Source organism: Malania oleifera, chromosome 12, assembly GCF_029873635.1.
Source record: "Malania oleifera isolate guangnan ecotype guangnan chromosome 12, ASM2987363v1, whole genome shotgun sequence".
NCBI lineage: Eukaryota > Viridiplantae > Streptophyta > Magnoliopsida > Santalales > Ximeniaceae > Malania > Malania oleifera.
Window position 1 is genome coordinate 70213624 of NC_080428.1, and position 15882 is coordinate 70229505.

Here is a 15882-nt window from a genome sequence, read left to right on the forward strand (position 1 = left end):
TTGATTATTATTTCCGCTGCTATCTGAATGAATGTTAATGAAAGTGCTTTGTGGATGAATGTTGGTAAACGATAGGCTGGCTAGTTAAGCAAGAGTGCTTTAGCTAGCGCCGCACGGCCCTTCACAACGGTGTGAAAAGAGTCGGACCGTGACACTTGGCAATGAAAGATTTTGAAAGCATCAAAGATTTTTATCTCCAAGGTTGCTAAAATAGTCAACCAAATCAGAGCTTATAGTGATCGGATAGAAGAAAAAAAGATCGTTGAAAAATTCTCAGAAGTTTACCACCAAAATTTGATAAAGCAGCTGCAGCAATTGAAGAATCAAAAGACCTCTCAATTATGACCATGTTTGACCTCTGTTATTCTTTAGAATCACATGAGGAAAGAATTAAAAGATCTTAAGGTCAGCCCTTGGAGCAGGCTTTTCAATCAAAGCTCAATTTGAACAGGAAAAATCAAGAGAGGAAGGAAAATTTTCAGCAACAAGACCAGTCTCAAAGAGGCCAAAATAATCAGTCTCGTGGTCGTAGAAAAGGCCGTGGCAGAGGCAGGAATTTTCAGCCTCAAATGTCAAGCAATCAAGGACAGAATTGTATCATATGCAAGAAATCAAATCACACCTCAATTTAATGTTATTTAAGGTGTAAAAGGTGTCGCATTCCAAACCATTCAGACCAAGATTGTTGGCACAAGAAGAATGAAAGCTCAGAAGCAAATTTCAGCAAGGAAAATGATGAAGAGCAAGAGTTTCTCACTTGTCTCAATGTTAAAAGCCACAACGACAAGGTTTGGTACCTTGACAGTGGCTACAGCAGTCATATGACAGGTAACCGTGAGTTATTTGTTAAAATTGATGAAAATGCTTCAAATTCCATTATTCTTGGTGATAGGAAATTTGTAAAAATAGAAAGAAAAGGTGTAATAGCAGTGCAGTCCATATCAGGTGAGCAAAAATTCATCCATGATGTTCTTCATGTCCCAAGTTTTGCTCACAATCTCTTAAGTGTGGGGCAGTTAATTCAAAAAGGATATCAAGTCAATTTCGAAGGAAATGAATGCAGAATCATAGACAAGAAGAAGAACTCACTAATGGGTAAAGTTGAGATGACTCAAAACAAGGTTTTTCCACTCCCCATCAACTACACAAGTCCAGTGGCTTTGAAGAGTGAAATTTCAGACGAATCTCAACTATGGCATCTCAGATATGGGCATTTAAATCATAAGGGACTGCAGCTTCTCAAGCAAAAGGATATGGTTCGTGGTCTTCCCCAAATAAATAAAATTGAAGGAATTTGTGAAGGCTGTATTTACGGGAAGATACACCACCTTCCTTTCCCCAAAACTTCTTGGAGGACCAAAGCTCCCTTGGGGCTTGTTCATGCAAATATATTTGGTCCCACAAGAACACCATCTCTTAGAAACAAAAGGTATTTCATCCTTTTTGTATATGATTTTACTAGAATGATATGGTTGTATTTTATTCAACAAAAATCAAATGCCTTCTCAATATTTCTGGAGTTCAAAGCCCTCGTTTAAAGGCAAAGTGGGCTGAAAATGAAGACCTTGAGAACTGATCGTAGAGGTAAATTCATATATCACCCATTCATGAATTATTGCAAGAAGGAAAGCATTCAAAGGCAACTAACGGTGAGTAGAAGCCCTCAGCAGAACGGAGTTGCTAAAAGAAAAACCGGACCATTGTTGAAATGGCTAGGAGCATGTTAAAAGGTAAAGGACTTCCTAATTCTCTTTGGGCTGAAACTGTACATGCCACTGTTTATATCTTAAATAGGTCACCAACAAAATCAGTGAAGAATAGAACTCCCTATGAGGCTTGGAGTGGGAGAAAACCAGATATTGGCCATCTGAAAGTGTTTGGTTGTCTACTCACTAAACAAAGCTCCTAATAAGGATAAATTTGATCAGAAGGGAGAAAAGCTTCTGTTTATTGGGTACAATGATGAACCAAAGGGCTACCGGCTGCTTAATCTTGTTAGTCACAAGCTAACAGTGGCAAGAGATGTCATCTTTGACGAAAGGGGAGTATGGCAGTGAACTTCTAGCAGCCAGAACTCAACAAATATTCCATATTTTGTACCAGCTGAAGCAAAAAGACTTAAATCAGCTATTGAATCTGAAATTGCACCCGGGAACCTTAATTCAAAATCTGAAAATCCAGAAAATGAAGGAACTTCATCCTCTTCACCTATCCTAAGAAGATCTGAAAGAGTTAGAAGACCTCCGGAGAGGTATGATGATTTTAGAAGCTATTTTTCTAATGAAAATTCAGAATTTGCTCTTTTCTCTTATGAGCCACAGAATTTTGAAGATGCAATGAAGGATAAAAAATGGAAAAAGGCCATGGAAGAAGAGCTAAACGCGATTGAAAAGGACAACACATGGAAGCTTATGGATCCTCCTGAAAGCAAAGACATTATTGGTCTCAAGTGGGTTTACAAAGCCAAGTACAACAAGGATGGTTCCATTCAAAAGTACAAGGCCAGATTGGTCGCCAAAGGTTATTCTCAACAACTTGGAGTTGATTTCAACGAGCCCTTTGCACTGGTTGCAAGAATTGAGACAATTCGTCTTGCACTTGCAATAGCTGCCAAATTGGAGTTAAATGTGTATCAAATGGATGTTAAATCTGCGTTTCTCAACTGAGAACTGAATGAGGAAGTTTATGTTGAGCAGCCACATGGATATGAAGTGAAGGGCAAAGAAGAAAAGGTGTACAAACTGAACAAGGCTTTGTATGGCCTCAAACAAACTCCACGGGCTTAGAACAGTAAGATTGATTCTTATTTTCAGAATTCAGGATTTCAGAAAAAGTCTCATGAACCAGCTCTTTATTTTTTCTAAAAGTAACTGATTTCATCATTGTTTGCTTGTACGTTGATGATCTGATTTACTTTGGAAGCAATCTTCATTTACTTGCTGATTTCAAGCACTCAATGATGAAAAATTTTGAGATGACAGACTTAGGGATTATGAAGTACTTCCTCGGGATGCAAGTTAAGCAAGGAAGAAGGGAAATTTTCATTTCCCAAGAGAAGTATGCAGCTGATATCTTGAAGAAATTTCATATGAAGGACTGTAAGGCTGTAAGTACTCCTATAGCTCAAAATGAAAAATTAAATTATGATGATAGAGCTAAGAAATTCGACGAAAATCAGTATAAGAGTTTAGTTGGATCCCTTATTACACAAGTTGTTAGTATGTTGTCTAGGTTCATGCACAGTCCAAGTGTACTTCATTATGCAGCAGCTAAAAAGGTATTAAGATACCTTATAAGGCACACTAAAACTTGGACAGAAGCACAGCAAAGATTCTGAGTTTGTTTTGACCGGTTTCACTGACAGTGATTGAGCCGGATCAGTTGATGATCGAAAAAGCACATCGGCATATGTATTCTCCCTTGAAAATGGCACCATTTCATGGTGTTCAAGAAAGCAAAACACTATTGCCTTGTCATCTGCAGAAGCAAAATAGGTTTCAGCAACAAAGGCTGCTTGTGAAGGAGTTTGGCTAAGGAAATTACTTAGTGATTTAGGGCTGAAGCAAGAGGGTCCTACAACCATTTATTGTGATAATATGTCAGCAATAGCTCTAACTAAGAACCCAGTTTTTCATGCCAGGACAAAGCATATTGAGGTCAGACATCAATTTATTCGTGACCTTGTGCAGAAGGAAGAAATTCAGCTAGAATTCATCAGCACTAATGAACAACCAGCAGACATGCTCACAAAACCTATTACTACTGAGAAGTTTTTGAAGTTCAGAGACATGTTAGGACTCATGGCTTTAGAGGGGAATTTGTGAGAAAGCCGTGAACCTACTAAAGTTAGTTAATTCAGTTATTTAGTTGAAAAGTCAGCAAACAATTCAGCTTACAGTCAGCAGAACATTCAGCAATAAAATTATTCAGTCAGCAAGTTGCAGCCAGCGTGATTCTTATTCAAAGTTCTGTTCAGTTTTCCAAAGTGGAAAACAGCTGCCATCCATTAATAGCAAAGGAGTAAGTTATTTAGTCTAGGAACTTGTCATATTCTTTGCCTTGTTTCTAGGTTTATTTAATGAGTTGCTAAGTCCCTAGAATATTAAAATTTCCCATCTATTCCCCATGTACTCTGCCCTATAAATAGTGGCCTTATCCCAGTCATTTTAAGTAGTGAAAAAATAGAAAAGAAACTCAAAAATCCAGCAAAAAGTGCTGCAGCACTGTAGCTTTTTATATATGTAGTTTCTTCATCAAGTCAGTAAATTAAAGAGGCATTTTTCAGTATTTTTCTTCTCTGTTTTTTCTGTTTTTCTATTCTTCTGTACCAACAAAGTACTTAACTAATTAATTTGCTAATTATAGCTTAAGCGTATGCAATGCTTATATCTTAACTATTTCCATTTACTACTTAGTTACTTAATACTTTTAATTGCTAACTTGCAACATTATAGCTTAACTAATTAATTTTCTTGATGGGCCTAAATTGCCTAATCCCTAACGGCCCAAATTGCTATGCTTAGATTGATATTTAGAATATTAGAATTTAAAAATTAAAATTGTTAGAAAATATAAAATAAAATGTAACTGTTAAGTAATAGCTATTAAGTATTAAATACAATGAAACTACCATCTATTTAGTATGTATTTGCCTAAATTGCCTAACCCCTAATCACCTCAATTTTTATGCTTGCTTAGTTATTGTTTATTGTTATTTTGAATAGTAGAATTTAAAAATTAAAGTTTCTAGAATATAAAATTATATGTAACTATTAAATACAATGATTTGAAAAACTATAATCTATTTAGTAGTAACAGTGAAATGATATGAGCATGGGTTTATTTAGCTACATATTTCCACAAGGGCGGGGAGATGATTCCCAATCCCACTCTCAAACCCAAGATGACACTAGCAATGGAGATTATGAAGAGCCTCCACATCAGTCTATATGGTGGTGACCTATGTTCTAATATTGTATTCACATACTAACACTAATGAATTTCACGTATATGTATAACTGTATATTGACTCATTTTATGTCTCTAATTAAATTGGTTCTCAATTTCTATTACATTTCTAAATTTTTTAGTCATTAAAGTAGTAGAAAGTATAAAAAATATGACTTTTCTGTAAACAACGCACTAAAATTAATATAAAAATCACGTTGCCTATTGAAAAGTATTTGTTGGTTGAACAAAAGCAGTCAAAATTCATCAAAAATCATGTTTTAAAGGATTTCATGCTTTTTTTCAATTTTAGCATGATTGTGCATACATGAAAAAAATTCACAGCCGCTGCGACCACTTCTCGTCACATAACGTCCACTTCTCCCACATCCTATGATCATTGCAAGACATTACCCGCAACCACAATTTAAAACCATGGTGTCAACCCCATATTCTCAAAGCAGAAAAGAATAGGGCCCAAAGAACAGGGTTGATATCCAAAAGAACTTGGCAGTGATCTGAAACTGGTCTTAACTAGAACCATGGTCTCAAATTTACACGAAATTGTTGAATTTTCTGATTTCCGTCACCCTCAAAATCGAAATGGTGGTCGATTTCCATCTTGCATAGTTTCCATCGAAATCTCAACGAATCATCCGAAATTTATTGAAATCTCAAAATTTTAGCGAAACTTGTCAAAATTTTAACTATACAATGAAATTTCATCAGAATTCAAATAAGAAATTTAGGAGTGAAATGAAATTTCTATCTTAATTTGTTTTATTTATTTTATTGAAACAAAAGATTATTACAACTGCTTTTTGAAATTATATGAAAAAATAAACTTACAGAACATTTTATTTAACCATTCATGTCTAAATTATCATTATTTGTATAATAAATAATATTTAAATGATTTACGAATTTCATTTGTATTAACTGAATATGTTTAATGTATACTTACAAGTCTAGAACCTCCTAGGCAACATTTGGAAAGCTATCCTCCATTGGTGAACAAAAAACGATCAATATGTAAGGAAGCAATTATATTTCCCTATGCTACCCAAGTAAAGTGGCCATTATCCAGTGGTAAATCCTTAAGCCCACAACCGGATAATGGAATCAAAAATTCTCATACTAGTAGTCACCCTCAAGCCCCAACCTCTCCTTGTAAACCAAATATGGGTATTGAAATTTCCACCCACAACCCAATGTAGATGACAAAGGCCAAAAAACTAGCTAGCTCCAAAAAAAAAAAAGAAATCCGTAAATGAGAGTGTGTGGGATCATAAATGGACGAAAAACTACCAATTCCCAAGCCCCTTAACCTCCAGTAGCACAAAAGGAGAAAAAGCACCAACAACTGAATCCCTAAACAATGCCACCCTAGTACCCCAGACAATGATTTGCCCTCCCAAGGCACTTGAAGAGGGAAAGAACTAACCATCTGTAAGGCTAGAATACCAAATACTTCTCACCAGGAAGGCATTTATTCACTCAAACTTAGATTCTTGGATGAGTAATACATCTAAAGAAACCTTACTAATTAACTCTTCTACTACCCCCTATTCCTCTACTTCCTAAAACTTGGATGTTCCAGTAAAGAATCTTCACTGGTAACTTCTATCACCACCCATACTCCTTTCCCCTCTATTATAGTTGACTGAGGAGGCAAGCCTACCCAATTCTCTACTCAACTCTGATGATATTTTTCTCTCCCTCCTCACCCCAGCATCAATCCTAACCACTTCCCCCTCACAACTTACAAGGCAAAGACCTAACTCATCAAGCAGGTTTTGAGCATCAAAGGAATCCCTCTCATCTCCAAGAAGGTCCATTGTTTGTAAGTCCCCCATTTTAGTTAGCTCCTTTTGCACAAAAGCGTATAGATGTAGAAAAGGAATGCTTGGGGATGAGGAGAATGCCTGCAAGGTTAGGTGCACTAATCATTGAAGTCTTGAGAGGTTCAATTTTAGTGTTGCAAATTGGGCTATCTAGTATGGGAGTAGGAAAAGAGCTTGGAATTTTTAGGAAGAGGTAATGAGTTGAGAGATGTTCAACTAGGTTACTCCAAAAACAAAGCTTCATCCAAACCTTGCGTCTCCTTTTCAACTTGTTTACCTTGATTGTCTCGATTGGATCCTCAATTTTCAAACTCTCTCCTTCCTCTTGTTGGGAATCACACTAAGCAATTTATGGGGATGGACTGTTTTGATCATCAATAACTTCTATTTTTGGCAACTGCTCAATCAACAAATCCTCATTTTCAAGGCCACAAGAGGAAAAAGAAGCAAACTCATCTTCATTAGGATCCGAGGACTCGTGATCACAACCATAACTTCAACTATCTATTTTCTTTTGTTCTCCAAATCAGACTTCTCCCCTCCCATTTTGTTTTACTCTCCTAGTACGCCTCTAAAAGTCTTCATTAGGCTGGATGCTGAGGTTCTTTCCCAGTTTCAGCACATGGTTTCTATGTCTTATTTCCTTCTACTTTCCCCATGTCCTTTGAGACAACTTGGACTCAGGAAGGCCTTGCCAATGAAGAAGAGAGCATAGCCTTTGAATTATTCTACCTTGGGTCTTGATTTTCCGGGATATTGGAATGATTTCCCGCAAGCCCATTTTGCCCTCCTTTGCTTTTGTTTACAACCAAATTTTCCTTGGGCTAGGAGCTGATGAATGACCCCTCTCTAACATGAATTAGCTTTTGGCTTTAAACTGTGGGCTTTATTTGTGGCCTATTTCCTCAGAATACCCAACGTCAACGGGGATAATTAAAAAAGGATGCGGACGTGATATTGAAGAACTACCCGGATTATGAGAGATTTTCGTTCCTTTTCTATCATTCTCATGACCCTGGTCAAACTTTACTTCTTTAACAAAGGTTCTTCCAAGATCCTCCTCACCAAAATTCCTCCATTTTTGGTGAATTGGAGCTTGCAATCTTGTGAAAACCGAAGATATGGGTTCCATTGTAGGCTATTGCTATTGTTCGTTTGCAAAACAAATATTATGTGATCCACATTGAAGACGCGTCAAAGTCTGACTTGAATTCACATCATTTTGATATTTGTTCTTCTACAACTACCTCCCAAAATTTCTTCCACGCAACCACCTCCTTTTCTTCTGAAACGCACACCATTTGAATCACTCTATTTGTTAGAATTTTCTTCAGTGATATGAATCGACCAAAGCATTAGCTCTCAGTCAGAGCGTAATAAAATAGTTGGGAGCCCTAAGGGTTTTCACTCATGGGCTTGCTTTTTTGAGTTTAGGAAGGTCCTAACCTCCCCCGACAGCCACAATCTTTCAAGTCTTGAGAGGAAATTCAGAAAAGGCCATGTTTTGCTCCCTCAATGATAATAAGGACCCCTCCTTTCCCCAACCACAAAGCTTTTCTTGTTTGTCAATAATTTGAAACTCCTCATGACAACTGCTAAAGTGGTGATGTAGCCTAAGAGCTTGGTCAAAGTGGGGCAACAATGAACCATGAAAAACTTGGTTGCAGTGGGGCAGCGTTGATCACAACAAGGATACGAAGGCCTATGATGGGTAAATGAGGCTTGGATTTGTTTGCAACAGTGAAACAACGGCCTAGGATGGGAAAACAAGGCTTGGTGACTAGGTTGGCCGGTATAGAAAAGTTTGGGTTTGTAGATCAGATTTTGAGCGGTGGGTAGAGTAGATGAGGGAGAAAGATTCACTTTTCATAAGCATGGTTTCGAGTAGGAAGATGGGATGAGAAATTGGGAGTCAAGTTTTGAATGGGAAAAGCCAAGGTTGCTCATCACAAGCATCGTCGTGAGTTTCTATCAAGTAGAAACTAAAATTTAGTGAATTGCAAATCAAATTATGATGCGAAAACATAGTGAATTGCGTCCCACCAATAATTTTAGAAGAACAACTAGGCAATAATAACAACAAAAAGTTCGTCCCAATTATTTGGCAATTGGCTAGACCAATACTTTTTGTCCATTCAACACAATTTACATCTACCTTTCCTAATTAGTAAATTAGATTTTATTTAATCTCTTTGATTGCCTCCACCCATGTTGTGTTGTCCTTGTCTTCAAAACACTCTCCACCTCAATCAAATAATCCTTCCTCACACCTGCTTCTATGTTCTCCAAACATATTTAAAACATTTTGATCAATTTTATTTCACCTTTATCTCCTCTTGGTGCTAGCCCTAATGGCCTAACCTCCCATTTCTGTATACATTTTTCCCTCTTTCTTTTGTCGTATAGGTCATCCATCTCTTCTCAACCTCATTTCAGCTATCCTCATTCTCAAAACATATTCTCTTGGCCAACATTTTGATTCATATAAAATGGTAAATGTTGCAATTATGTCATAGAATCTTTTATGAAAAATGAGAATAATGAATTATTAATTAATCCACTCCACTGTTCTGTCTGTTTTTTTTTTCTTTTTTCAAACATATTTTGATAATGAACGGCAATGACAAAAAGCTGACCCATTCAATTAAAACAAAATGAGCAGAATGTACAAATATCAGTTTCTGTGTTAACCTAATCAAAATTTCTGAGCACAGATCATTTCAATTACTATTGACCCAACAGCCCACACCTATTATGGTCTGCCACTGCAGATTGATATCATATAACATTATTCACGATCAACATCACCTATTCATCTACAACAGCACCATTAGCACATCTCCATCTACAACAACACCATTTGTAGGCAAAAATTATCAATCAGAAAGTTTGGCATTGGCTTTTGAGAGCATGACCAGCAGATTGTCACTTACAAATTTCTCTCAGATTTCTATCTCAGCATAGACAGCAGTACCGCAGTAATACTGGAAAAAGTTTAATTTTAACTACGATAGGAGGATAGGCTATGATTTCGAATTACCAATGCTCTTTGGCTAACTCATAAGCCAAATTGAAGCATGAATTGAACTTTCTGGTGCAAATGTACACACATGTGTGTGCATGGATAAAAAAAATTTTGGCCCACTCATGAGCCAAAATGGAGCATGAATAGAACATACGCTGGAGCAAAACATGCATGCATACATGAATACAGTGGTGGATGCACAAAAAAAATTCCCAAGGGAAGCCAGATTTATTGCAGGTAATTTGGTCCATTGGAAGGCAAGATGAAATTCGCTCTTTTAGTGGAGCTGATTTTTAAAAAATTGTGAATCTGCATACTAACTGTTGCAATTCAAAATTAAACCCAATCTCTCATGGCATAAAAGGTGGGGATAAATATTAATTTAAAAAAATTGGGGGCCATTAGTTAAATACTAGTACAGAACCTAGTATAGTCTGCTGGTGCATGAATACAGATATGCATGCATATATGTGCGTGAACTGTGAACATATGCATTAATAGTTCATCAATGTAAACAAGTAGATTGGAATGTTGAGGAAATACTGTATGGAATAGTTATCCATCCTTCATCTTCAGTAACATCTGAATGATTCTCTGTGATAGGGGTGTCATTTTTTGCACTTGGACCTGCAACACTGCCACTTTCACCTCCAACCACATCATTCTCTCCAACATGCTCATCAGCTGTGGAATACTGTGGATATGGATCTTCAGCAATAAGACCCTCTAATGTTGCTGCTGGTTTTGACGCGTATTGCACATCTGTAGGAAATTCACGAACAGACGTCTGTTCTGCAGCCACCGTTTGAGCAGGCCGCAGCAGAAAATTCATTGAAAAATATCTGCATAATTTAAGACTCTGTCTTTAATTGAAATTCTGGATATGGAGCATACTTTCAAAAAAAAATGGTTCTCTATAGAAATTTATGCAAATAGACGGCATAAAATATTTCAAAAAACAAAGTAAAAAATGGAATGAGGTAGTGCTCTCAAACACATGGGATCAAGAAACTAAGAATAAAGTTTATATAACAAACTAATTTTGATCACAACCACTAATATCGAGATTTGAAAATTGAGATAAAGGAAATATGTAAACTAAAATGGCAATTAAAAATGTCAGATACAGAAATAAAAATGTAAATATAAGACTGGAAGAATGCAATTTCAAATAATTTTCAGAGATATCTAAGCTAAAGCAGAGAGGAAGCCCAAGTCCCACCTTTTCTGAATGAAGCTTGATTTAGATTTTGGGCACCACAATTCCCTTCAATTAATTCTTTTCTCTTGCACTCTCTACGGTGAGGTGTCAACTGTCAAGTATATGTTTCACCACATGCAAATGAAGTAGTTGAACTCATTACTCATCTGATCAAATTTCTTTTCGCAGTGCTGTTTTATCACAACAAATTGAAAACCTTCCTCTTTTTACCCAAAAATATATATAATTTCTCATGAGTGATTAACCAAGGGAACCAATGGCTACGAGCATGTGTAGCCTGGAATAAAGATATGGGTACAACATATCCGGAAATGGGACAAGTTAGACTTTAGGAGAAAGTAACAAATAAAGAGAAAACAGTTCAAACTTTAGAAGAGATACTAAATCTCCACATTTGCTGCTTGTATTCTAAATTCCAACCAACTCACTCTTCAAGCTTCTTTAACACCCTTTACATGTAGCCTATCTCTGTCTATCCACAATTTATGGACAAACTAACATTGCATTTGGGAGCATGAATTTCAAACCTTAGATAATTTCAAAACAATTTTAAGTTACTTCTTATCCAAATCCAATACAAATCCAAATCCAAGGTCTCTTCAAACATACGTAAATGCTTTCCAAAATCCTTGAAATTCTATACTTATTTTAATTCTCATCTCACAATTTAGCATCTTGTAAGAATTTTTATCATACTTATATTTTCACTGCATTCACAAGAGAGTGGCACATATTTAGTTACATTTCTAAACAAAATATTCCAAATTATGGACTGACATCATATTTCAAAGCATGTAAATCTTCATACTCTAGAAGACTAACTGTCATTCCTTATGACTCACAAGCATAAGGAAAGTCAAGCTAATTACTAGCAATGTTCCTTGTGCTGAACTGCGATCCTAAGGCTTCTAACTTTGCGTCCCAAGTACAACATATATGGATACAGCCCAGGCAGATTTTTTTTTTTTTTTTGCCGGTTACTCATGACCGTAACAAAAGTAAAGCTAATCTTCTTTGCGCTGAAGTGCAACTATGAGGTTTGTAATTATGTATCCCCAAATACAGCAGATATGGATACAGCCCAAGCAATTTTCCCAGTTAAGAGGCCTTTCCATATGCTCGGATCATGTTTCCAGGAACTTCAATACCTTACAAAAAATACCCGCATAGAAGAACTAATTTAATTAAAAGAAAGCGCATAAAATATTTCCCACTAGGTTAAACATCTGCTTGCAAGCTAGGAAAATCAAGAGAATAAGCGAAAATGATTTGGTTTGCATGTTCTGCATGGATCGGTTTCCATCAACGGAAAACTCACCTGGACCGAGCTAAATAACCGTATTAACTATTAATCTTGAATGAAGAAGGAATTTGCGTTCTCTGTTTCAAACACTGGAAAACCTACATTGAAGTTTTACATTTATCCGCAATTTCCTGTCATTTCTTGCAAATCAAACACAGAGTAATCCTACTATGAGGTAGACCAAAAATCAGTTGTCCCACCATCCTTACCCACACGAAATCAAAATGCAGATGAATCACCTAAGAATATGAGATCGAACATCCCTTAGGTTAAATGAAGAATGAGAGCAGTGGGGTGCGGATGGATATGAAGGTTACCCGATCGGAAATCACTGTGGAAGGTTAGGAGACAGTGCCGGAAATCTGCGGGCAGAGTGCCGCCGATGGGCTTCGATCTAATGGCCTCCGATTGTCTATGCAAATAGTTGACGCACAGAGGGTCCGGCTAAGAATCCATGGAGGCCCAATTCCCCCAAAGAATTGTGTCACAGAGTTGGCTCGACTTGGGTGAAGAATTATTTATTACGTCTGCATATTTGATTAATTCATCGATAAATTCAACCTTTATTTTTTTTATTTAAATATTAAAATAATATATCCAATGAAAAATGCCTGTCATAATTATCCTACCATATTTACAAGTTTATCCTATAAAATTGTCTCATAGACTAGCATTACAAATTTAAAATCCTACTAATCTATATCTTATGTGAGATTGTACTATGCTTTCAGTCAAACTTTAATACTAAATTTAAATATTATGATTTTGACCTAATTCTGACGAAATAAATTATTTTAATCTACTGACTTTGCAATTTTATTGTATAAAATACGTCTCACATAGTTGAAACTTAAATTGTCTTTATAAATTTAAAATCTCTCTAATATACGTTTAATGTGATAAAGTGACAGACTCTCTCATCTCTCATTAGAGTGAATTACACTTTTATCCACTGATCGAATATTACCTCTAGAGGTAACTTTCATACCAAATGTAACAATCTTACCACATTTTCGGCAATTTTAGTGAGTAATTGTTTGTTTTTACTCACTATCTCATGGTTCTACTTTTATCCATAAGAGGTTCTTCACATACTTTGCATTTATGATTTTGCCGAGTTTGAAAAAGATATTGTCTGTTTTAACTAACCGGTCCAACCATTATATCCTATAAAAGGTGCCTTGCATGGTTGGACTCTAAACCAAATATAGGACCATGACATGTTGATTTTTAGCTTTATTTCAGTAAGGCATTGTTCATTTTAACTTAAATCTCCTTAATACACGTCTAATATAGGATCGTATCAACTTTGATGCCAAATATAAAGGTCTCGCCCTAACTCTCATGAATTATTGTTTGCTTTGATTTACCAACCTCAAGGTTTTAACTTATAAAAAACATCTTGCATATTTAGAGTCTAAGCCAATTTTACAAGTTCAAGATCTCTTTTATATTCATTCAATGAAGGACCATGACACATTCAATTTATACATCCCCCAATTTAAAATAAGGTATATATATATCATGATTTCAATTAATCAAAAAAGTAAATCAATATTCCTTAAATTTTTTTATTTGTACGTGGTGTGTGTGACCTATTTTTATAATCAGGATGTATCTATTTTGATCTAATTGACAAATCAACCTAATAAAGCACTTTGATCCCATTTTAGAAATTTTAAAATTAATTATGATTTAATTTTTTTAATAAATTAGTAGAAATAAGATAAAAAAAATCTTAATAAAAATTAATTCACATACTACATACAAAATTATGAATAATATAAATTAATTTATAAACAGAAGTATCTTAATCTTTTAAAAATAAAAATAATCATTCCTTAAAAAATCATAATTTTTTCTACCATGTGCAGAAGTAGAAATTATTTAAAGCAATACATTTTTCTCTACTATAATTTAATTAATTCAATCAAAATTAGATAAACTTTTATATTTAGAATATTTGGAAGTTATCATTTAAACATAAAACATAAGGCTTTCATTTATTTAAAAAATAAAATAAACTAAAAGTATATATACGTACCGATTCTATATCTATACTGTAAATTATTAAATATATAAACAAGGCAAATAATTTTGTGAAAAATATTCGTATATTCTAAAAGTAAGTCAAGATACCTAAAAGGAAATAAATTCGATCAAAATTATATTTATAAACTATATTTTGAATAAATAATAATATAACTTCTAAAATTTTTTCCTATAAATAAAATTATAGACCTTGAAGTACCCCCAGTTAATTACTTTGAAATTAAAACAGTGCTTAATTAACCATTAAGTAATTAAATAAAACTATAAAAATTAGCAAATCATAATTTTGAAATTGTGATAAATTTATTAATATTTTCATTAGAAGAAATCATATATTATGATTTTTTATAAGATAAAAATATTAAATGATATTTATTAATTTTTTTATATAGTTATAACAATATACAAATATTAAATTTAATATTTCACTTAATGTTAATTCAACATAATATTTCATATATTTTTCAAATGTAGAATATGAAAGGAATAGACATTTTTTTATCACAATAAAACTTGGAAATTACTATTCTTTATCTGTTTTATATTATGGATTTTTATAAATTATTTTTACACTGTCATTTATTTTATGATGAAAATATATCTACTTCTGTAGTACTGAATTGTAATATTATGACACTTTTATTATAGGGAATCAACATTTTGTGAATAGAGCGTGACCTCAAGGAACATCTACCAATCTGAAACTTTTATTAGGTATAAATATTAGAAAAAGGACGGAATATGTATATAATAAAGAGATGAATGTGTATTTTAAGTTAGGTGAGCCTTTAATTAATCAGGGAAAAAAAACAAACTAATACAATCAATTGGGAGCTATGTTCTTATTTTAAGTTAGATGAGCCCTTAATTAATCAAGAAAAAAAAACAAGCTAATATAATCAACTTGGGAGCTATGTTCTTATTAATCAAGGAAAAAAAGGAAAAAAAACAAGCTAATATAATCAACTTGGGAGCTATGTTCTTATTAATCAAGGAAAAAAATATTGATGTGACATAAGGTTTAACAAAAAAAGTGTGTAAATCTCATAGACCTTTTTGTCATTTGATTTTTAGGATATATACCTCCCCCTCAACTTGTTTTTTTTTTTTCGCCAAATCTTAAAAAAGGACCACATAATTTTTTAAACCTAAAAAAAGGTTATGTATCTTTTTATCAATTAAATTTCAGGGAACGTCGATAGAAGGCTTGAAATCTTAAGAGTGGTTCATGACTTTTCCTGCAATTATAGAAGAAATTAGTGTTTTTTATCCTATTAACTAAATCATTATTAAACTTCATTGAAAAAATTTAAATTTGTAAAGATGAAATTGGACTCACGCGATGGGTAGGTGGATGTATCTTGCTTGATGATTCCTTGCAACCAAAGAAAACAAAAGGAATTGGGAGACTTTCCGTGGTTTTCAAGGGCATTCTCCAATAATCAAGTTAGAATTAAACATAGAATTATAAATTGTAGTCATCCACCAT

General features: G+C 34.4%; 1 protein-coding gene across 3 annotated transcripts in view; it reads right to left on the minus strand.

Annotated features, from left to right (window-relative positions):
- The window catches only part of LOC131144579 (uncharacterized), a 35329-nt gene extending 22480 nt beyond the window's left edge, over positions 1 to 12849 (minus strand). Inside the window, exons 1-3 of one of the 3 annotated variants that reach the window (XM_058093297.1) lie at positions 12659 to 12849; positions 11039 to 11315; positions 10360 to 10658 (exon numbers count right to left, since the gene is read on the minus strand). In XM_058093297.1, the coding sequence (XP_057949280.1) occupies positions 10360 to 10648 (289 nt within the window). In that variant the 5' untranslated portion in view covers positions 10649 to 10658; positions 11039 to 11315; positions 12659 to 12849. The remainder of the gene's footprint in view (positions 1 to 10359; positions 10659 to 11038; positions 11316 to 12658) is intronic. The other 2 variants (XM_058093295.1, XM_058093296.1) reach the window with 2 other exon arrangements.
- Between the last annotated feature and the right edge of the window lie 3033 nt (positions 12850 to 15882).